General features: G+C 44.2%; 1 protein-coding gene across 4 annotated transcripts in view; it reads right to left on the reverse strand.

Annotated features, from left to right (window-relative positions):
* LOC129812653 (phosphatidate phosphatase LPIN1-like) overlaps window positions 1–17,715 on the reverse strand; it is a 40,984-nt gene extending 23,269 nt beyond the window's left edge. For 3 of the 4 annotated variants that reach the window (XM_055864400.1, XM_055864401.1, XM_055864399.1), the window contains exons 1-3: window positions 17,521–17,715; window positions 13,097–13,297; window positions 12,547–12,642 (exon numbers count right to left, since the gene is read on the reverse strand). In XM_055864400.1, coding sequence (XP_055720375.1) covers window positions 12,547–12,642; window positions 13,097–13,288 — 288 coding nt within the window. In that variant the 5' untranslated portion in view covers window positions 13,289–13,297; window positions 17,521–17,715. Of the gene's footprint in view, window positions 1–12,546; window positions 12,643–13,096; window positions 13,298–17,520 lie in introns of those variants that run through there. The other variant, XM_055864402.1, reaches the window with a different exon arrangement.
* Window positions 17,716–22,191: the final 4,476 nt, after the last annotated feature.

Raw genomic sequence — 22,191 nt, forward strand, 5'->3', positions numbered from 1 at the left:
ACAGAGAGGCTTAATGAAACACAGAGAAGATTAATGAAACACAGAGAGGCTTAATGAAACACAGAGAAGATTAATGAAACACAGAGAGGATTAATGAAACACAGAGAAGATTAATGAAACACAGAGAGGATTAATGAAACACAGAGAAGATTAATGAAACACAGAGAGGATTAATGAAACACAGAGAGGCTTAATGAAACACAGAGAAGATTAATGAAACACAGAGAGGATTAATGAAACACAGAGAAGATTAATGAAACACAGAGAGGATTAATAAATCATTTTACATGTTTTTTTAATTTTTGTATTGGTTCAGTTTTGGGGGAAGCCTGACTTCCCTTGGTATCCATGAATACACACCACTGGCTCTCTGGCCAATTAGTGACATGAATCAGCCAATTAGGTACAGATTAGCAGTTGTAGTAGGCCCTCTACGCGTGTAGTTGAATAGTCCTGATCTGCAGTAAACTAGGTTGCAGCTGCAGCACTCTGTAGTACTATGTATCATTAGAACGTCTAGCCGTGAGAGGGATCTGTGGGTTTGGGTTTAGGAACACATACAGATGGTAAAGATTTCCTCTGCTAAGGAAATACACTAGGAACACAGTGTGTGTCCACAATCTTGCATGTGTGTTTACACTTGCAATTTAAGACCCTAAGGCTACTACAATTAGCACCAAACTAACACTGCCCACAATGCATTCTATCACACACACAAGGCCACGTGCGGTCCAACGCACATGTCCACAGAGAAGCTAACAGCAGACTACATTCATGGCTGTACGGACATGGCTGTACGGACACAGTCGTATTAGCAGCTAGCGCTCTGGGCACAACATGTCAGGTTACATCCATTCCCTTAATACCCTGACCCTGAAACCTACATCACACTCAACTCATCCTACTGGAATACAATCCTGCCTCAACACCACAAAATAAAATATATGAAATAAACACCATTATTTCAACTAAAACTGTATCACGTCTCGGGCCTGTCCAATGTCTATATGGGGATTACTCCTTGGCTTATATAGAAACTTTCAACCAACTCTATATTTACGTTGATTTGATTGAGTTAAGTACATCCACCCAATCTAAACTATAGCACAATCCAAACAGGAACATGTCATTCCAAAAAAAAAAAAATGGTTAGAATATTATTATCATAATATTTTTTTTTAAATAATATAAATTCACACCAAATTCAAACATACACATATGAACAACAACTTACAGACCAGTGGAGGCTGTTGAGGGCAGGACGGCTCATAATAATGGCTGGAATGGAGCGAATGGAATATTTGATACCATTCCATAGATTTTTCTCCAGCCGTTAGCACGTGCCTGTTCTCCCAATAAAGGTGCCACCAACACACACAAACAACGATTACATACTCACACCCCCTAGTGCCTGCGTTGTTCTTTATCGCTTCCCTTAAATTGTACCAATTCGTTTGTCTCGGTCGCTCATACTATTTCAATATTTAAAGATAAATCATTTGATTTTTCCATTTTGTTAATGAAGAAGGATTCATGATTTATTTCCACGTTTTTAGTATAGATTTTTTCAAGATGAGTGATGAGAAGAGAATAGTCCAGCCCATTGGGTCTCATTACACCCACATTTTCCATGTCTTGAAATATGCAGACAAACAGATTAAAAGTAAGTTTACATTGTAATACTTCTGACAGCCAATGTTTTAGCTCTGCCCATAAATGTTGGACTTTATAGCGTTCCCAGAAAACATGGATTATTGAGTCATTGTTAGTTTTACACTTAAGACATGACTCTACCGTTGTGCTGTAGAATGTGTGAATTTTCTCTCTTGTATAATACATTCGATATATTAGTTTATACTGGATTAAGCATACATTTTCGTTATTTGTAATTGTGTTAGTTATGCTCCAACTTTCCTTCCATATTGTGCAAAAGTCAGTTCTTTTTAAGTCCTGGATCTAAAAGTTTATAGTTTTTTCTAAGAGATTGTCAGTTGGATATGCTTTCTGCAAGGTTTTGTAGATCTTCCCGATCATATGAACATCCTTTTCTGACTCAAATAAGATTCTCTCAAGGTTGCTCTGATGCCCAAAAGATTTCAAATCCAAATTTCGTCATATGTAACTTTTAAATTGCATGTATTTGAACATATCTACATTGGTCAATCCAAAATTACTTTCTAATGCTGTTATGGAAATACATGTATTTCCCATTACCAAGTTATTTACGGTTTATATGGCTTTAGTTTTCCATGTGGACCAATTTATCTGTGAATTCTGAAAAGCTATCCAAGGATTGTTCCATAGGGTTGTGTTTTTGGGGAGTGATATTGGTTCTTGTAGAATACGTTTCATTTTCTTCCATATTGTTATAGTGTTCTTAACTAGGAAGTTCCTCATGTTCTTAGCTTTACCCTTTGAAAATAGACACGTAAAAAGACTCGACTATGCGTATCTTCAATACGTATCACAGGAGTTTGGTGACACCTCAATTGGGGAGGATGGGCTCGTGGTAATGGCTGGAGTGGAATCAGTGGAATGGTATCAATTACATTAAATACATGGTTTCCATGTGTTTGATGCCATCCCATATGCTCCGTTCCAGACGTTATTATGAGCCGTCCTCCCCTTAGCAACCTCCACTAATATGTACCCATTGTTCCTCTTTAGTGCATTTACCTATGTGTCCAACTGCACCCATATAGAAACTGATATATATATATATATATATACACAACAGTATGTGGACAGCCCTTCAAATTAGTCGATTCGGTTATTTCAGTCATACCCGCTGCTGACAGGTGTATAAAATCGAGCACACAACCATGCAATCTCCATAGACAAACATAGTAGTAGAATGTCCTTACTGAAGAGCTCAGTGACTTTCAACGTGGCACCGTCATAGGTTGCCACCTTTCCAACAAGTCAGTTCGCCAAATTTCTGCCCTGCTAGAGCTGCCTCGGTCAAGTGCTGTTATTGTGAAGTGGAAACGTCTAGGAGCAACAACGCCTCAGCTGCGAAGTGGTAGGCCACACAAGCTCACAGAACGGGACCGCCGAGTGCTGAATTGTCTGGCCTCGGTTGCAACACTCACTACCGAGTTCCAAACTGCCTCTTGAAGCCATGTCAGCACAAGAACTGTTAGTTGAGAGCTTCATAAAATGGGTTTCCATAGCCGAGCAGCCGAACACAAATCAAAATCACCATGCGCAATGCCAAGCGTCGCCTGGAGTGGTGTAAAGCTCACGGCCATTGGACTCTGGAGTGATGAATCACGCTTCACCATCTGGCAGTCCGACAGACGAATTTGGGTTTGGCTGTTGGCAGGAGAACGCTACCTGCTCGAATGCATAGTGCCAACTGTAAAGTTTGGTGGAGGAGGAATAATGGTCTGGGGCTGTTTTTCATGGTTCGAGTTAGTTCATGGTTCAAACTGCTTTTTTCCCCCAGATAATTATTTTTGCAGTTTTATAATGCTATTCTACACATTTTGTCATAAGGATAATAGAAAATGCTGCAGTTTTAAAGCTTATTTCCTTAAATTCTACACTTTTTGCCATCAGGCAGGGATTTTTTTGTTTTGCTTTTTTATAGCTCATCTCATGCTTTTGTTCACATTTTGCCATGAGGCCGAGAGAAAATTGTGCAGTTTTAAAGCCCATTTTTTGCAATTCTACATATTTTGTCACGAGGCTGAGAGAAAATTGTGCAGTTTTAAAGCTAATGTCCTGCAATTCTACACATTATCATATGTGACCAATATGTCTTTTGGGGGGGGGGGGGGATTGATCAGCAGATAGATTGTGGATAGATTGTGGCTTCCATTAATGTACTTGTGCGCATTATTTCAAACCCAATATATTTTTTTGTAAATATAAACTCCCTTCTCCCTTTTTGTCTTTGAAAGATAATTTGTAAAAATCCAAATAACTTCACAGATATTTACATACTATCAATAAATACTTATTTTCCACCATAATTTGCAAATACATTCATTAAAAATCCTACTGTCACGTTCCTGACCTTATTTCCTTTATTTTGTCTTTGTTTAGTATGGTCAGGGCGTGAGTTGGGGTGGGCATTCTATGTTATGTGTTTCTATGTTGGGTTCAATGTATTAGCCTGATATGGTTCTCAATTAGGGGCAGGTGTTTTACGTTTCCTCTGATTGAGAACCATATTAAGGTAGGCTGTTCTCACTGTTTGTTTGTGGGTGATTGTTGCTGTGTCTGTGTTTGTTGCACCACACGGTACTGTTTCGTTTCGTTCGTTCTTTCCTGTTCATGCGTTCATTGTATTATGTTCTCAAGTTCAGGTCTGTTTACGTCGTTTTGTTGTTTTGTCATTTATCAAGTGTGCTTCGTGTTTGTCTTTCTTTAAATAAATCATTATGTCTTCATACCTCGCTGCATATTGGTCCGATCCTTGCTCCTCTTCAGATGAGGAGAAGAACGAACGTTACACCTACAATGTGATTTTCTGGATTTTTTTTCTCATTTTGTCTGTCATAGTTGAAGTGTACCTATGATGAAAATTACAGGCCTCTCTCATCTTTTTAAGTGGGAGAACTTGCACAATTGGTGGCTGACTAAGTACTTTTTTGCCCCACTGTAGATATTCCATTCAAGTTCAGCCGTTTCCAGCGACAATAGCAATTTACAACATTAACAATGTCTACACTGTATTTCTGATCAATTTGAAATTATTTTAATGAACATTTTCTTTAAATTTTCTTTAAAAAACAAGGACATTTCTAAGTGACCCCAAACTTTTGAACGGTAGTGTATATATATTGAAATATATTTTCCTTTATTATTTCCCCTAACCCTACCGTCCCTACACTAATTGGAGAAAACTAACGGACAACTCTTAGGCTTCTACTTCCAGTTTATACATACTATATACATTTTACAGACGCAGTATTTTTTTAAATAGTTGTCTTTTGTTTGTTTTTAGTCCCATCCTTCAGCTCCACTCAACCACTCCCATCTATCTCTAATTACCATCCAGTTCTATTTGCCATGTATTTTTCAACTGTGCTGTGATTTTGTATATTAATTTTTATATTATTAAACGATTGACTATGACTTGTTATATCACCCAGCAGTGATATTTGCAGAGTTAGCACGATGTAAATGTTGCAATTCTTCAGCTGTTCCTAAACCTGCAACCAAAAACAAGCTACATATGGACAGTACCAAAACAAATGATCTAATGATTCTGTCTCTTCGCAGCAAAATCTGCACAGCTGGGATAGTTGTATCCCCCATATTATAACATTCTATTGGCTGCAAGAATTTTGTAATGCTGCAATTAGTGGGTTGTAATAGCTGCATGTGTGACATAACTCCACCAGTCCTATTTATGACATAATTTACAAAGAGTAAAAAATATTGTTTTTTTTATCAGTTAGTATATTTGAGTTTAACCATAATATTTGTTGTAATAGTTATTCTGTCTTTTCTGATGGATTAAACTGAAATTGCAACCACATTTTTATGGCGATATTTTGGAGATGATTTCATTTTCAAATAACCAAAAGTGAGAGGTTGTAATCTGAATAATGGGAAAAAGGCCATTATGCTTTGGATTACAACTCCTTAACTGCCTTGACTTCCCTTTTGCCTGCCCCTTGTAATATAATCAACTCTGAGAGTCGTACTATCCGGCTCTTGTGTCTGTATCTGGGTCTTAGCCTTGATACATTACAGAACATGGGGTGAGATATTCCTACTAATCTGCTAGAGACCCAGTTCAGATGTAAGTATTAACTTTTGTATGACTGAAGCCTTTAGTGAGAGGTCTAATGCTTTAATATTTAATCATTTCTGCCCTCCGAATTCATATTCATTATATAAATAGGCCCGTTTAATTTTGTCTGGCTTGCCGTTCCAAATAAAATAAAATATTAATTTAAAAAACAAGTTGCTAGGTGTAGGCAAGGCCATAAGCAAATAGGTAAACTGGGATATGACTAAAGAGTTCATCAGGGTGATTTTACCACAAATAGACAGGTATTTACATACTAGCAACAAGTGAAAGTGCCCAGATAGAAATATTGTATAAATATTTTATAATTATTAGATGATGCTTACCCGACACACTTGTCTAAATTGATGGGTCATGTGAAAGAAATGCTATAACCCCCAGCCACATCTAGCTAAGTGGATGGGTCACTATTGTCTAGACATGTACACATGTTCATGAATTACAATAGATGGCTGTAATCATCCCCAGACACAACTGGCTAACTTGATGGGTCATGTAATCATCTGGTGAAGTGGAGTCTTTTGTTTAGACATGTAGCTACCTAGCTAAACAGTTAACCACAATCCGAACCTATACTACTAGCAATACAAAGCGGATCATCATAGATAGCCACCATGCATGAAATGCTGTAGTATGAATCTGCAGGTAGCTAAAGCTAACCAACTAGGTTCAATGTTAGCTAGCTAGCTAACAGTAGGCTATAACTAGCATTTGCAAATGGCTTTCTGATATACAAATAATATTACTACACAGATCATACACGTAACGTTAGCTAGCGAGCCAGCAAGCTAATATTCAATAACTAGCTAAAAGTACGCTTTAACTTGCAATGAAAATGACTTTCTGACTAAATAAAAACGTATCATATCTGAAAATGTAGCTAGACTCTTACCCATATACGATGCCTTAGGAAAGTATTCAGACCCCTTCCTTTTTCCACATTTTGTAACATTACAGCCTTATTCTAGAATGGATTAAATTAAATGTCTTCCTCATCAAGACAATACCCCATAATGACAAAGTGAAAACAGGTTTTTAGAAATTTTAGCAAATGTATAAAATATTAAACCAGAAATACCGTATTTCCATAAGTATTCAGACCCTTTGCTGTGAGACTCGAAAATGAAGTCAGGTGCATCCTGTTTCTGTTCATCATCCTTAAAAAAAAAAAAATTAAACCCTTTTTTTCACCCCAATTTCGTGGTATCCAATTGGTAATAGTTACAGTCTTCTCTCATCGCTGCAACTCCCGTATGGACTCAGGAGAGGCGAAGGTCGAGAGCCATGCGTCCTCCGAAACACAACCCAACCTAGCCGCACTGCTTCTTGACACAATGCACATCCAACCCGGAAGCCAGCCGCACCAATGTGTCGCACCAACACTGTACACCTGGCGACCTGGTCAGCGTGCACTGCGCCCGGCCCGACACAGGAGTCGCTAGTGCGCGATGAGACAAGGATATCCCTGCCCGGCCAAACCCTCCCTAACCCGGATGATGCTGGGCTAATTGTGCGCCGCCCCATGGGCCTCCCGATCGTGGCCGGCTGCGGCAGAGCCTGGGCTCGAACTCAGAGTCTCTGGTGGCACAGGTGGCGCAGTGGTCTAAGGCAGTCCCGGTGCCTTAGACCACTGCGCCACCCGGGAGGCCCCCCCGCTGATCATCATTGAGCTGTTTCTGCAACCTGTGGTAAATTCAGTTGATTGGACATGATTTGGAAAAGCACACACCTGTCTACATAAGGTCCACAGTTGACAGTGCATGTCAGAGCAAAAACCAAGCCATGAGGTCAAAGGAATTGTCTGTAGCGCTCCGATACAGGATTGTGTCGAGGCACAGATCTGGGGAAGGGTACCAAAACAGCATTTCTGCAGCATTGAAGGTCCCCAAGAACATAGTGGCCTCAATCATTCTTAAATGTAAGAAGCCAAATTGAGCAATCGGGGGAGAAGGGCCTTGGTCAGGGAGGTGACCAAGAACTTAATGGTCACTCTGACAGAGCTCCAGAGTTCCTCTGCGGAGATTGGAGAACCTTCCAGAAGGACAACCATCTCTGCAGCACTCCACCAATCAGGCCTTTATGGTAGAGTAGCCAGGTGGAAGCCACACCTCAGTAAAAGGCACATGACAGGAGTTTGCCAAAAGGCACTCAAAGGACACTCAGACCATGAGAAACAAGATTCTCTGGTCTAATGAAACCAAGATTGAACGGTTCGGCCTGAATGCCAAGTGTCACGTCTGGACCAAACCTGGTACTATCCCTACGGTGAAGCATGGTGGTGGCAGCATCATGCTGTGGGAATGTTTTTCAGCGGCAGGGACTGGGAGACTAGTCAGTATCGAGGGAAAGATGAATGGAGCAAAGTACAGAGAGATCCTTCATGAAAACCTGCTCCAGAGCGCTCAGGACCTCAGACTGGAGCAAAGGTTCACCTCCAACAGGACAACGACGCTAAGCACACAGCCAAGACAACACAGGAGTGGCTTCGGGACAAGTCTCTGAATGTCCGTGAGAGGCCCAGGCAGAGCTCTGGAGAGACCTGAAAATAGCTGTGCAGCGATGCTCCCCATCCAACCTGACAGAGCTTGAGAGGATCTGCAGAGAAGAATGGGAGAAACTCCCCAAATACAGGTGTGCAAAGCTTGTAGCGTCACACCCAAGAAGACTCGAGGCTGTAATCGCTGCCAAAGGTGATTCAACAAAGTACTGAGTAAAGTGTCTGAATACTTATGTAAATGTGATATTTCAGTTAATTTTTTTAATAATATTTTTTTCATTGTCATTATGGGTTATTGAGTGTAGATTATTAGGAGACAAAAAAAACGATTTAATCCATTTTAGAATAAGGCTGTAACGTAACAAAATGTGGAAAAAGTCAAGATTTCTGAATATTTTCTGAATGCACTTTACATAGATGAACGATTCACGGCAGACTGGAACCCCTTTAACTCAGTTTTGTTTGTACAGCTTGTTTGGCCAGCGTTGTGTCAAGGTTCACACTGACCGTGTCCAGAAAGTAGTCAATCACAATATTTTCACACTGATCTTTGTCGATAGCCCTTGTTAAATTCAGGGCAGCAATGTTTTTGAGAGCAGTAGCAACACATAGCTAATATTATATCTTTCAAAAAAAGCTGCGGTAGCAAGGATTAGCTATACTGTACATACTGAGCAGCTCCTCTTATAGACAGAAGCATGCTACATGGCAGACCAATCCAAACTCATCTCTCAGCATGTCCAGCCCATCCATTATATCAGCCAATCATGGCTAGCTGGAAGGTTCCTCGCTTTTTCAGTGGCTAAACCAAATAGGCTCATGAGTCAACAACTTTATTCGTATTTACTGATGGCATACACATTTGTTATTAAGGCACATGAAAGTTCACATGTTGCAGAAGGCATTTCTGCCACAAAAAAAAACAAACGCATTTTGATAAAAAAAATGATGTTTACGTTAAAATGCCTCTCCTGTGAAGTAGTGACATGTGACATACGCCTAGCTTCCTGAAACGGGTCACATATGCTATCTGCGGTAAATTTGGCTTGTGGGCCCCCTGATGGTCGAGGGCCCTGGGCACACGCCCTGCGTGCCCATTCGGTAATCCGGCCCTGGAGAGAGGGGGGTAGGAGGGGTAGTTTAGAGCTTGGCTAGGCGCCACTGCCAGTGCAAATGGGTTCTTTGACACTGTTATCGTTGATCCTGCCACGTTCAGATAATCTGAAAACCTAGGAGGGAGAAAGAGTAGGAGAGAGAGATAGAGCCGTACATTGATACCTCAGTGCTCTCCCCTACCACGTATACGGTAGAGACGGGGAATCAGGGGGAGGACAGACTCCTCAGCCATGTATGTGTGTGGACTGTGCATAAATAGAGTTGTTTTTCAGTGGGGCGTTGGAGGGACAGCTAAGTTTAGGAGGGAGATTATTCCCAGAGGGCTAGGAGAAACAAGAGCTTTACAGTCCAACCAAGACACACACTGTAAAATGAAGAGCCAACTGGATGTGGAAAAGATACACAGTCACTGTCAGGAAAATAGAAGCTCTACAGTGATTCTTTGTTATTAAGAAGGAACATGTTTCTGCCTGAAAGAGGGGCATAGACTAGGGCAGAGAGGAGGAGGAGAGAGGAGGGAGGAGAGAGGAGAACAGTGGAGGGAGAAGTGAGGAGGGAGGAGAGAGGAGAATAGTGGAGGGAGAAGTGAGGAGGGGGAGAAAAGAGAGGAGAAGAGTGGAGGGAGAAGTGAGGAGGGGGAGAAAAGAGAGGAGAAGAGTGGAGGGAGAAGTGAGAAGGGGGGAGAAAAGAGAGGAGAAGAGTGGAGGGAGAAGTGAGAAGGGGGGAGAAAAGAGAGGAGAATAGTGGAGGGAGAAGTGAGGAGGGGGAGAAAAGAGAGGAGAAGAGTGGAGGGAGAAGTGAGGAGGGGGAGAAAAGAGAGGAGAATAGTGGAGGGAGAAGTGAGGAGGGGGAGAAAAGAGAGGAGAAGAGTGGAGGGAGAAGTGAGGAAGGGGAGAAAAGAGAGGAGAAGAGTGGAGGGAGAAGTGAGAAGGGGGGAGAAAAGAGAGAAGAAGGGGGAGGGAGACGTGAGGAGGGGGGAGAAAAGAGAGAAGAGTGGATGGAGAAGTGAGGAGAGGGGAGAAAAGAGAGAAGAAGGGGGAGAGAGATGTGAGGAGGGGGGAGAAAAGAGAGAAGAAGGGGGAGGGAGACGTGAGGAGGGGGGAGAAAAGAGAGGAGAAGAGTGGAGGGAGAACTAACAAATGGGAGAAAAGTGAGGAGAAGAGTGGAGGGAGAAGTGAGGAGGGGGAGAAAAGAGAGGAGAAGAGTCGAGGGAGAAACGAGGAGGGGGGAGAAAAGAGAGAAGAGTGGAGGGAGAAGTGAGGAGGGGGGAGAAAACAGAGAAGAGTGGAGGGAGAGGTGAGGAGGGGGAGAAAAGAGAGGAGAAGAGTGGAGGGAGAAGTGAAGAGGGGGGAGAAAATAGAGGAGAAGAGTGGAGGGAGAAGTGAAGAGGGGGGAGAAAAGAGAGGAGAAGACTGGAGGGAGAAGTGAGGAGAAGAGAGGAGAAGAGAGGAGAGAGGAAAGGTTGTAGCAGGGAAAAGTCTGGTGAAGTGAGGAGAGGGGTGGAAAGAGACAGAAGGTGAGGAGAGAGCAGAGAGGAGAGAGGAAAAGACAGAAATAAAGAGAGGTTGTATCAGGAAAGAGGGGTGGAGGGAAATGGGACCATGGTATGGATCGGGAGTCTGACTCAGACAGTCACGACAGCCCAATTAATCTAAACCCCAGATTATGACAGCTCTGTTTTAATCCCCTTACTGGAGAAATATCATCCCTTCATCATTTCCCTCTCCTCCTCTCTCCTGCGTGATGTTATAATTAAAGGCTGGGAGCTGGGTGTAGCAGCTACTCTGAGAGCTCAGAGAGCCACATACTAGACGAATAAATAATTGACAATAAGAACACACATCTGTAGACTGTACTTCAAACAAAACGATTCAGTCTGGCATTTCCCCCTACTAATGGTTACGAATTGACTTTCAATTTGCGGATCGTAGTAAATGTCATCTATTAAAAGATTCTTTCTCTCCTCCTGTTGTCTGTATCTGCATAAGACGGTGCCACAAAGTTCACACTGGCACACTATTTAGTACGCATGGCTTAGTGTGTGTGTGTGTGTGTGTGTGTGTGTGTGTGTGTGTGTGTGTGTGTGTGTGTGTGTGTGTGTGTGTGTGTGTGTGTGTGTGTGTGTAAGCATGACTGTTGCATCACTTCATACTGTGCGAGATCACATCACTGAGATTCTGCCTGAAACCTTTTTGGCATGAACCCGTGACCTTTTCATAGATTCTTCATGGTTCTTGGCCGGGCTGTGTGTGTGGCCTTGGCGGGGCAAGGGGTCCATTCTGTTCCCGTCCTGTCTAGGATCCAGTTACAGCATGTGTCCTCACGGTTTGTTTCCAAAAAGCACCGTTCACATTAGTGAACACGCACCAAGTCAGTCTAACAGGGTTGGATATGTTTCCTCATGCCACTGCTATATTTCTGTATTTCTATTGGTTGGTTCGAGTCAGGTGTCAATAAGGTGTTATGTGATTGGCTACGCTTGCAGCTAGGGGGAGATTGCGAACGTCAATTCTTCCCTGTTTGATATTGACATGAAAGCGGTGGGTCACGTTCCTGATATAGGAAATGTAAATAGTGAACTCGTACACATTGTAAATACGTAAATAGAATGCACTATTTCAGAAACTGACCCACCGCTTGCATATATATATATATATTATTTGCATGCTAAAAAATGAATCACCAATCTACAGCCTTCAGCATACTGTTGTCCTGCACCTCTAATGTGTTTCCTTGTGTCTTTCATCAGAATAAACACCAATCAATCGGGATCGCTGGCTGTACAGTCCTTTCTTTAAAAACACAACGCTAGAGAGTTAAGAAGTACGATCACATGTTACATCAATTCACTAAGCTACTTCTTCCACTCTCTCTCTCTCTCTCTCCCTTTCTTTCTTTCTTTCTTTCACTCTCTCTCTCTCTCTCCCTTTCTTTCTTTCACTCTCTCTCTCTCTCTCTCCCTTTCTTTCTTTCACTCTCTCTCTCGCTCTCTCTCTCTCCCTTTCTTTCTCTCTCTCTTGGTTTTGTCCTGAGTGACATTTAGCACATGTTGTCCTGTAAACAATATGGGTGCTGTTTCTAGCCATGGTTCTGTGTGTGTATGTGTGTGTGTGTGTGTGTGTGTGTGTGTGTGTGTGTGTGTGTGTGCATGTCACACGGTACGTACCTGTGTGTTCTCTGTCTCCTTGACGAAGAAGGCTTCTCCGTTCTCCCCCAGCTTCATTTGTAGACTCACAGGCTCTCCATTGATCTCTATGTCCACCTGATACACAGAGGAAACCAGCCATCACTATAGCTCTCTATCCCACTCTATCTCTCTCTCTCTCTTTCCTCCGCTCCACCCTCGATCACTTTCTTTCCTCTGCTCTACATTTCATGTCTCTGTATTCCCCATCTCCATCGTCATCTAAAAACGTTCTCTGTTTCCCGGCATTTATCTCTGTCTCTCCACCATCTCTCCCATCCAACTCTCCTTCTATCTTTTACATTTTTTTAAATTGATCTATTTTCTATATTTTCTATCTTTCTCTCATCCTCCTATTCTGTCTCTGGTAATTTCCATTTCAAGCTGAGCCAGGATGACCCCCCCCCTCCCCCCTCCCTCTTGCCAGTACTGTTAACACCCATCACTCTCTATTACACTATGTCCTCTGCCCCAGTGCCCCTTTACCCAGAACCCCCCCCCCCCCCCCCCCCCCATTCCCTTATCCTCTCACCACTTTCTCACGGGAGCGCAGCACGCCCATCTTGCCAAAGCGGACGTGGAAGGGCGAGCACTGCAGGGTGCCGTCGGGCTGCCGTACCACGATGACATCGATGCAGCCTGAAAGAGTGGCCGGGTTCAGGCCCCGGTACAGCTCCTTCACCTGCACAAACACCTGGCCCGCCAACTGGCCCACGTAGTTCATGGTCTGAGACTGAGGGAGGGTGGAGGGGGAGAGAGGAAGAGAGAAATACATCAAATCTCTCATTTCCCAAACTGCCTGACGCTGATTCTTGATGATCCTGTCAAGTAATATCATGATATACCAGAGTGACGTTAATGCCTTGGGAAATATGGCTGGATCAGCTGGGTTATGTTTCCCCGACTCTCTAACTGTGATTCACATTCCACTCTGACCCACCATCCTCATTCCCCTCACATCAGGTCATGGCTTTTAACTGATGCATTTGTCACAATAATGCTGAAAAGCAACCAACCGTGCCTCAAAAGCCCTCTGCCGAGTCCCCCGGCCCTGCGCAGAAGAAGCAGCAGAATAGAGCTGGAGTTGCATTGTAATGGAAAGCTATATTCAGCAGACAACTCTGACTAAACCGAGGCTATATGGCTGAAAGGCTGAAGGGGGTTGAGATCCTATCTCCTACCCTCCAAATAAACCCACTGATGTTCTCATTGAAACACGTGCCTGTACTCTGCATATCACACGCAGACACGCACTGACACACACATGCACTTGGGGCACAGTGCCCTCTGCTGCACTGGCATCTGGCAGGAGATTAATCAGTATGCCAGTGTCTCAGTCACAGGCGGGCAGCAACACTAATGTCCTCTATTACCAACAGGGCCCTGGGGAGGGAGAGGAAACGATTTCACTGGAGGCCCAATGTGAACGAAGTTAGGATTCAGACCGAATTATTCATGTAGGATGGACAAAAGACGATTCGCTAACAGTGAAAAAAGACAGAGACAACATGTTCTGTAGAAGTCTTAGCCACACACCTACAATTATTTTGGTGCAAATCTCACTTTTACATGTGTGCATGGTTTACGTGGAAGTCAAAGTTAAAGATGCACGCCAGGATCTTAAGCACAACAAATGTGTAACATATAGTACGAACTGGATTCGTAACATATCGTACCAATTGCAAAAAAAAAAATTCTAATATGTTTTGCAGGAGGTAACATATCACACCAAATGGATGACGTAGTACACAATTTGATGACATGGTACACAAAAAAACGGGGACCACTTTTGGCTGATCAGAGACCACTTTCAAAACTACTGGGGTTTGATAGCACATCTATAAGTAAGTGGGTTTCAAGATCGATTTTGTCCCTAAAAGTGCAAGAGAGAGAACGACATCTCTTCTCACTAAACAGTGAGTTGACTTTGTTGGCTATAAACTCTCTTATTATCCCGACTCAGTTTCTGCTGAGTCAAGTCTAGCACGCGCACACACACGTGCCTTCTGGACAGATGACTTAATATCCTGGCAGATCTCCTGACCCATGATCATTATTTCGTAACACCTCTCAATTACCAGGCTCTCAGAGAGGGCTATCTATCTAATAGACTGTACAGACATCATCAACCACAGAGAGACTACTATGTGTTTTCTTCATGCCTGGGCACCTGATACTCTATGTTCAAGGGCGAATAGAACAGGCAAAGATAAATAGACGTTGGAGAAGAGTTATCTTGAGGTATAGTATAGCTGTTTGAGTCTCTGAATCCTGTTTTTCACGTTGTTGTCATTTTCTGAAAACGGTTTTGAATTAACTTCTGAAACTAACAGGTCTAATCTTTGCACTCGATCAAACAGTAAATCTTAGACTACGATACCTTAAACAGTACTCAAACAATGGAAGCATAAGGTCTCTATCTCCTCACGCCCCCCCCCACACACACACACACTTCTCTCTCCCTCAGTGTGTCAACTGACAAGACTCCCCCCAAAATGACGTTTTTATTGTCACATACACCAGGTAGGTGCAGTGAAATGTGTTGTTTTACAGGGTCAGGGCCTTGCTCAAAGGCACATCAACAGATTTTTCACCTTGTCGGCTCGGGTATTCAAACAAGCAACCTTTCGATTACTGGCCCAAAACTCTAAACGCTAGGCTACCTGCCACCCTAAACCCAGTATCAGTGGCATTTCAGGAAAATGACATGATTACCCAACCCCCATACATTCTGCCATCCCCACTAATACAAACACAGGGGAACAGGGGAACTCATTCAGCTCAAGAGTTTCCTCCACTTCCCCCTCAAGGACATGAACCTGCTTCCTGGTTTCCAACCAATCAAAAGACACACAGTATTGGCCCAGGGTATTACCCACAGTAAAATACACTACACTCACAATACCAGCTCTGGGTAGAAGTACAGGCACATAGGATCAACTCATACCTTCTGCAAATCATGAAGGTGGGACCACAAACCCGAGATCAGGAGTAACTTAGTCCTACTCCACAATGTAACACACATTTCATATTAGTATAACCCAGAGAAACTCAGAGTTGCAGAAAGACCGATTTTTACCATGTCAGCTCAGGGATTCGATCCAGCAACCATTCAGTTACAGCCCCAACGCTCTAACCACTAGGCTACCTGTCTCCACTTGATAAACTAGGTGCAGTTAATGGAGCTAGTTAACATCTTATCTCACTTTACAGACAGCACACATGCACAAAAGCATGCACGCACAAACACAGGACGGAATCAAACACACAAACACCACAGATCAACAACAGTCCCATTGGCAGAGGATCTTATTTATATCCAGTGGTGGGAAAAGTACTCAATTGACATTGACTTGAGTAAAAGTTAAAATACCTTAATAGAGAATGACTCAAGTAAAAGTGAAAGTCACCCAGTACTTGAGTAAAAGTCTAAAAGTATTTGGTTTTAAATATACTTAAGTATCAAAAGTAAAAGTATAAATTATTTCAAATTCCTTGTATTAAGCAAACCAGACAATGTTTGTTCTTGTTTTTTTAATTTACAGAATTTGACCATTTTCCTGTCCTGCTAAGCATTCAAAATGTAATGAGTACTTTGGGGTGTCAGGGAAAATGTTTGGAGTAAAAAGTACAGTATTTTCTTTAGGAATGTAGTGAAGCAAAAGAAAAAGCTGTCAAAAATATAAATAGTAAAGTACAGATATCAACAACAAAAAATACGTAAGTAGTACTTTAAAGTAGGACTATTTTTAATTTAAGGAAAACTATTATTGTTCATTAGTCCACTGTTGATACAGTCCCAAAATGTTTTCCTGTCAAGTTTTCTAGATATTGGATTTTAAAGAAGCAAATTGCCACTTGCCACATCACCATGATAATGCAAAATACTTTTTTCCTTCTTGAATGTTAAGTACTTTACTCCTAGTGGTTAGAGCATTGGGCCAGTAACCGAAAGGCTGCTGGATCAAATCCCCGATCTGACAAGGTAAACATCTGTTGTTCTGCCCATCAACAAGGCAGTTAACCCACTGTACCCCAGGCGCCGAAGACGTGGGTGGCGATTAACTCAGCACCCCGCACCTCTCTGATTCAGAGGGGTTGGGTTAAATGCGGGAAGATGCATTCAGTTGTACAACTGACTAGGTATCCCTTTTCCCACGGAGTAGAAGTCATGTGACTTCCCATCCAAAGATGTCTGGCAGTCAAGGTTTCCAAATAAAATGGCCATGAACTGGGTAGAGAACATATTCAGGTGGCCAATTTTTGTCCAACACTGGTCCTCATCAACTGAAAGTATTTAAAATATGTTTACAAATATATTAAATATATTCTAGGTTAATTGCGAGATATGCTGATGCATATGTAACCGATGTGAAATGGCTAACTAGATAGCGGTGGTGCGCGATAATAGTGTTTCAATCGGTGACGTCACTCGCTCTGAGACCTGAAGTAGTTGTTCCCCTTGCTCTGCAAGGGCCGTGGCTTTTGATGCGCGATGGGTAACGATGCTTGGTGGGTGTCAGTTGTCTATGTGTGCAGAGGGTCCCTGGTTCAAGGCGAGGAGAGGGACGCAAGCTATACTGTTACACATAATACAGCTACTGTAGCAGACGACAAGCATGACCTAACACAAACAGCTGTTTATATAAAACACCGCGGACACAGGATCCATTCCGACCAGTTTAGAATGCGTAAATAGATACTTTGTGAAAATGAGCCGTTGTTTATGACCATAGCCTATTTCAATCTCCATTGCACCAACGCAATTATGAACGCAATTATGAAGTGTAGGTTATATGTGCTTGCCTGGCAATTGATTCATATAAAAAAGGAAACAATAATAACACATGCAGAGATGATCTGGGTGCAGCTATCTGTCGATAAGAAATTACACAGAAATTAGAAGAAAATCATAGATATTCATAGCCTAGGATTCACAATCATATTCATACGTACATTATTGACGACGAATTGTCGGTTCAGAGTATTTTAGCCATTCAAATGTCTTCCGCTGTATCGGTAAATCTGCGTTTCTTATTCCAATTCAACTATTACATTGTAATAGCGAACGGAACCTTTCCGTCATTTGATCTTCCGCTCGGCGGAGTGCTAAAGTGCTGTGCAGATACTCCTCTTGTCACTGGAGAGAAAAACAACCCTCCCATATAGTCGGCTGGTGACGTAGCACGGCGTAAAACCCTCCATGGGAACCAATGGTAGAACCCCGCAGCCCACACATAACAGTACTGGCCCACTAGCTACAAAGTAGCACGTGTATTGGACAGTGTCGTTTTTAAAGCTCAGAACAGTAGGCTAACCCATATAGGCTATAATTTCTTCAGTTGAAGAGGTGAATTCACATATTTTCCGAATGTTAAAAGCAAGGTGGGGGCGAGGGGGGTGTAGTCCAGACTAAAAGTCATTGTGTAATGTCCTCCACAGATGTAAGAAGATATTCATATAAGTGTAAATATCACCAGGGTTATGGAGAAGACAGCTGTTGGTGAGGTGACTCCTTCATCCAATAGCAAAGCTTCTTTGCTTACATACTATGTCTTGTCAGCAATGACATGATATAACCTGCTACAGAAGCCAGCCTGTATATATGGTTGCATGCCTGGCAGGGTTGGGTAGGTTACTTTCTAAATGTAATCTGTTACAGTTACTAGCTACCTGTCCAAAATTGTAAATCAATAACATCATTTCTGGATCAGCCAAACTCAGTAATGTAATCTGTTTACTTTCCGCTACTTTTTGATTACTTTCCCCATCAAACACATTTGGTGTGTCATCATAGTGGTCTCTGACTTGTGGTCAGACTCACTCAGGTGGAACAAACTTAAACCTGCACCTATTTTCAATGCTGAATTGAATGTCATTGAGAAAACAGAAAGGTGTCATAATGTATTTTTTGCAAACATCCTTTCTGAATTTAAAAGTCATCCAAGAAGTAATCCTCTAGTTTTTCAAAAGTATCTGTTATCTGTTTACAGTATTTTTGCTAGTAACGTAACTGATTACAGATACAGTTTTTGCTGTAATCGTTTACTCCTCAAACCCTGATGCCTGGCAATGCATCCATTGCCCTGTCACCAACTATGCCATAAACAATTTTCTATAGAATCTAACAGGCCTATAGGTGAGAATTCCCAGAAATGCAATACATAGCAATACAGTGTTTACAATAGGAACTAGGACTGGGTAGGGCAGGCCAAGTGGCATATTTACAGTAACTGTAATGACAGTATTTCAAGCCAGTGACCGTGCCTCTTTTCCTTTCTTCTACTCATAAACTGACACACTGAAAACGCACCAGTGCCTGTAATCAGGGCAGGGCCTGGTTTGTTGCAGGTGCCTATAGGCTCTACGGGCAGCAGAGTGAGAGTAATAAGTGACTAAAAAGACTGAGGGTGGAAGAGCCCTGAAGCTTGTTTCAATAAGCAATGTGATTTAGTACAGCCATAACTTGTGCGAGTCCTCAGGGAAACTCTGGTGACTAAAGTTGCAAGTACCGGCACAGGGACATGTTTGAGTGTACCTCAAAAAACACACATACACTCTGGCATTCACACACACCCCCGCACACACACAAACACATGAGAAGGAGTGAGTGAGTATGTATACTGTATATAGGAAAAATGGTATGTTACAATTGCGAAAGTTGCATTTGATTGACAGCACCTTTTTGTTCCCATAGCAATCCCTTTCTCTCTCAGTATGCAAATCCAGCCAACAACAAAACTGAAGTAATTTACTTTCTAAAAACGTTAATATTTGTCACACCCTGGCCTTAGTTATCTTTGTTTTCATTATTATTTTAGGTAGGTCAGGGTGTGACATGGGGAAGTTTGTGTGTTTTTGTATTGTCTAGGGTGTTGTATGGTTTAGGGGGTTAAATAGAGTAGATGGGTTAGTGTTCAGTGTAGGTGTCTAGAAGAGTCTATGGTTGCCTGAATTGTTTCTCAATCAGAGACAGCTGGTTATTGTTGTCTCTGATTGGGAGCCATATTTAAGGCAGCCATAGGATTTAGCTGTTTGTGGGTAATTGTCTATGTTGAACGTTTGTAGCTTGTGTGTGCACTAACGTTTGTAGCTTCACGGTCGTTTGTTGTTTTGTTTCTGTTTATGTATAGTGTTCGTTTCGTTTTGTCTTCATCTCCAATAAAAGAAGATGTCTTCATTTCCCGTTGCGCCTTGGTCCTCTCTCTCACCCACTTATTATGACGATCGTGACAGAATTACCCACCAACAAAGGATCAAGCAGCGGTGTAACGGGAGAAAACAACAGGACCCACCTACACAGGATTTCTGGACATGGGAGGAAATACGGGACGGTAAAGGGCCATGGGCTCAACATGGAGAATATCGCCGCCCTCGTGAAGAGCTGGAGGCAGCTAAAGCAGAGAGGCGGCGGTATGAGGAGGCAGCACGGCGAAACGGTAGGAAGCCCTCGAGGAAATGCCAAAAATTTCTTGATGAGGGGCTCATGGGGAGTGTGGCGAGTCCAGATAGAAGATCTGCGTCAACTTCCCGTGCTACCTGTGAGGACCCTAAGAAGGAACCTGAGCCAGTCGGGCTCATATTGGAGGTGAGCAATGGGAATGATACAGAGACTGTTAAGGATTTATTGGGGAGGTTGGAGGAGAGTGAAATGAGGGAGCTGCTGTGTTGGTGCGTGAGGCACAAAATCCACCCGACAGAGCGTGTGCGGGAACTGATGTTACCTGAGTCAGCTCTCCTTGCTCATCCTGAGGTGCGTGCTAACCGTCTGGGAATGACAGTCCCACGAACCAGGCCTCCTGTACGCCTCCCTAGTCCTGCACCTCCTGTAGCAGCCCCACGTACTAACTCTCCTGTGGCAGCCCCTCGTACCAGTCCTCCAGTTCCGGCACCACGCACCAAGCCTTTTGTGCGTCTCCAGAGTCCAGTACGTCCTGTTTCTCCTCCGCGCACTAGCCCTGAGATGCGTGTCCCCAGCCCGGTACCACCAGTTCCGGCACCACGCACTAGGCCTAATGTGCGTTTCCAGGGTCCAGTATGCCCTGTTTCTCCTCCCCGCACTAGCCCTGAGATTCGTGTCCCCAGCCCGGTACCACCAGTTCCGGCACCACGCACTAGGCCTAATGTGCGTCTCCAGGGTCCAGTATGCCATGTTCCTCCTCCACGCACTCTCCCTATGGTGCGTGTCTTCAGCCCAGTGCCTCCAGTTCCGGCACCACGCACTAAGCCACCTGTGCGTCTCCAGAGCCCTGTACATACTGTTCCTTCTCCCCGTACTCGTCCTGATGTGCGTGCCCTCAGCCCGGTGCCACCAGTGCCGGTACCACGCACCAGGTCCATAGTGCGTTTGGGGAATCCAGTGTGCCCTGTCCCTGCTCCCCGCACTAGCCTGAAGGTGCGTGTCCTTAGCCCGGTGCCTCCAGTTCCGGCACCACGCACCAGGCCTACAGTGCACCTCATCCGGCCAGAGCCATCCGTCTGCCCAGTGCCATCTGAGCCATCCGTCTCCCCAGCGCCATCTGAGCCATCCGTATCCCCAGCGCCATCTGAGCCATCCGTCTCCCCAGCGTCGTCTGAGCCATCCGTCTCCCCAGCGTCGTCTGAGCCATCCGTCTCCCCAGCGCCGTCTGAGCCATCCGTCTCCCCAGCGCCGTCTGAGCCATCCGTCTGCCCAGTGCCGTCTGAGCCATCAGTCTGTCCCGAGCCGTCAGAGCCGTTAGTCAGTCAGGAGCCGATAGAGCCATTCGTCAGTAAGGATCGGCCAGAGCCGCCAACCAGACAGGATCTGCCAGAGCCGCCAACCAGACAGGATCTGCCAGAGCCACCAACCAGACAGGATCTGCCAGAGCCGCCAACCAGCCATGAGCAGCCAGATCCGTCAGCCAGCCATGAGCAGCCAGATTCGTCAGCCAGCCATGAGCAGCCAGATCCGTCAGCCAGCCATGAGCAGCCAGATCCGTCAGCCAGCCAGGATCCGCCAGAGCCGTCATCCTGCCAGGATCCGCCAGAGCCGTCATCCTGCCAGGATCCGCCAGAGCCGTCATCCAGCCAGGATCCGCCAGAGCCGTCATCCAGCCAGGATCCGCCAGAGCCAGCCAGCCAGGATCCGCCAGCCAGCCAGGATCCACCAGAGCCAGCCAGCCAGGATCCGCCATCCAGCCAGGATCCGTCCCTCAGTCCGGAGCTGCCCCTTATCCTGGTGCTGCCCCTTATCCTGGTGCTGCCCCTTAGTCCGGTGCTGCCCCTTAGTCCGGTGCTGCCCCTTAGTCCGGTGCTGCCCCTTAGTCCGGTGCTGCCCCTTAGTCCGGTGCTGCCCCTCAGTCCGGTGCTGCCCCTTAATCCAGTGGGGTTAATGTGTTGAGGGTGGCCATTTGGAGGAGGCTACGAAAGCGGGTAGTGACTATGGTGGGGTGGGGACCACGACCATTGCCAGAGCCGCCACCGTGGACAGACGCCCACCCAGACCCTCCCCTAGACTTTATGCTGGTGCGCCCGGAGTTCGCACCTTAAGGGTCACACCTTGGCCTTAGTTATCTTTGTTTTCATTATTATTTTAGGTAGGTCAGGGTGTGACATGGGGAAGTTTGTGTGTTTTTGTATTGTCTAGGGTGTTGTATGGTTTAGGGG

Source organism: Salvelinus fontinalis, chromosome 16 (genome assembly GCF_029448725.1).
Source record: "Salvelinus fontinalis isolate EN_2023a chromosome 16, ASM2944872v1, whole genome shotgun sequence".
Classification (NCBI taxonomy): domain Eukaryota; kingdom Metazoa; phylum Chordata; class Actinopteri; order Salmoniformes; family Salmonidae; genus Salvelinus; species Salvelinus fontinalis.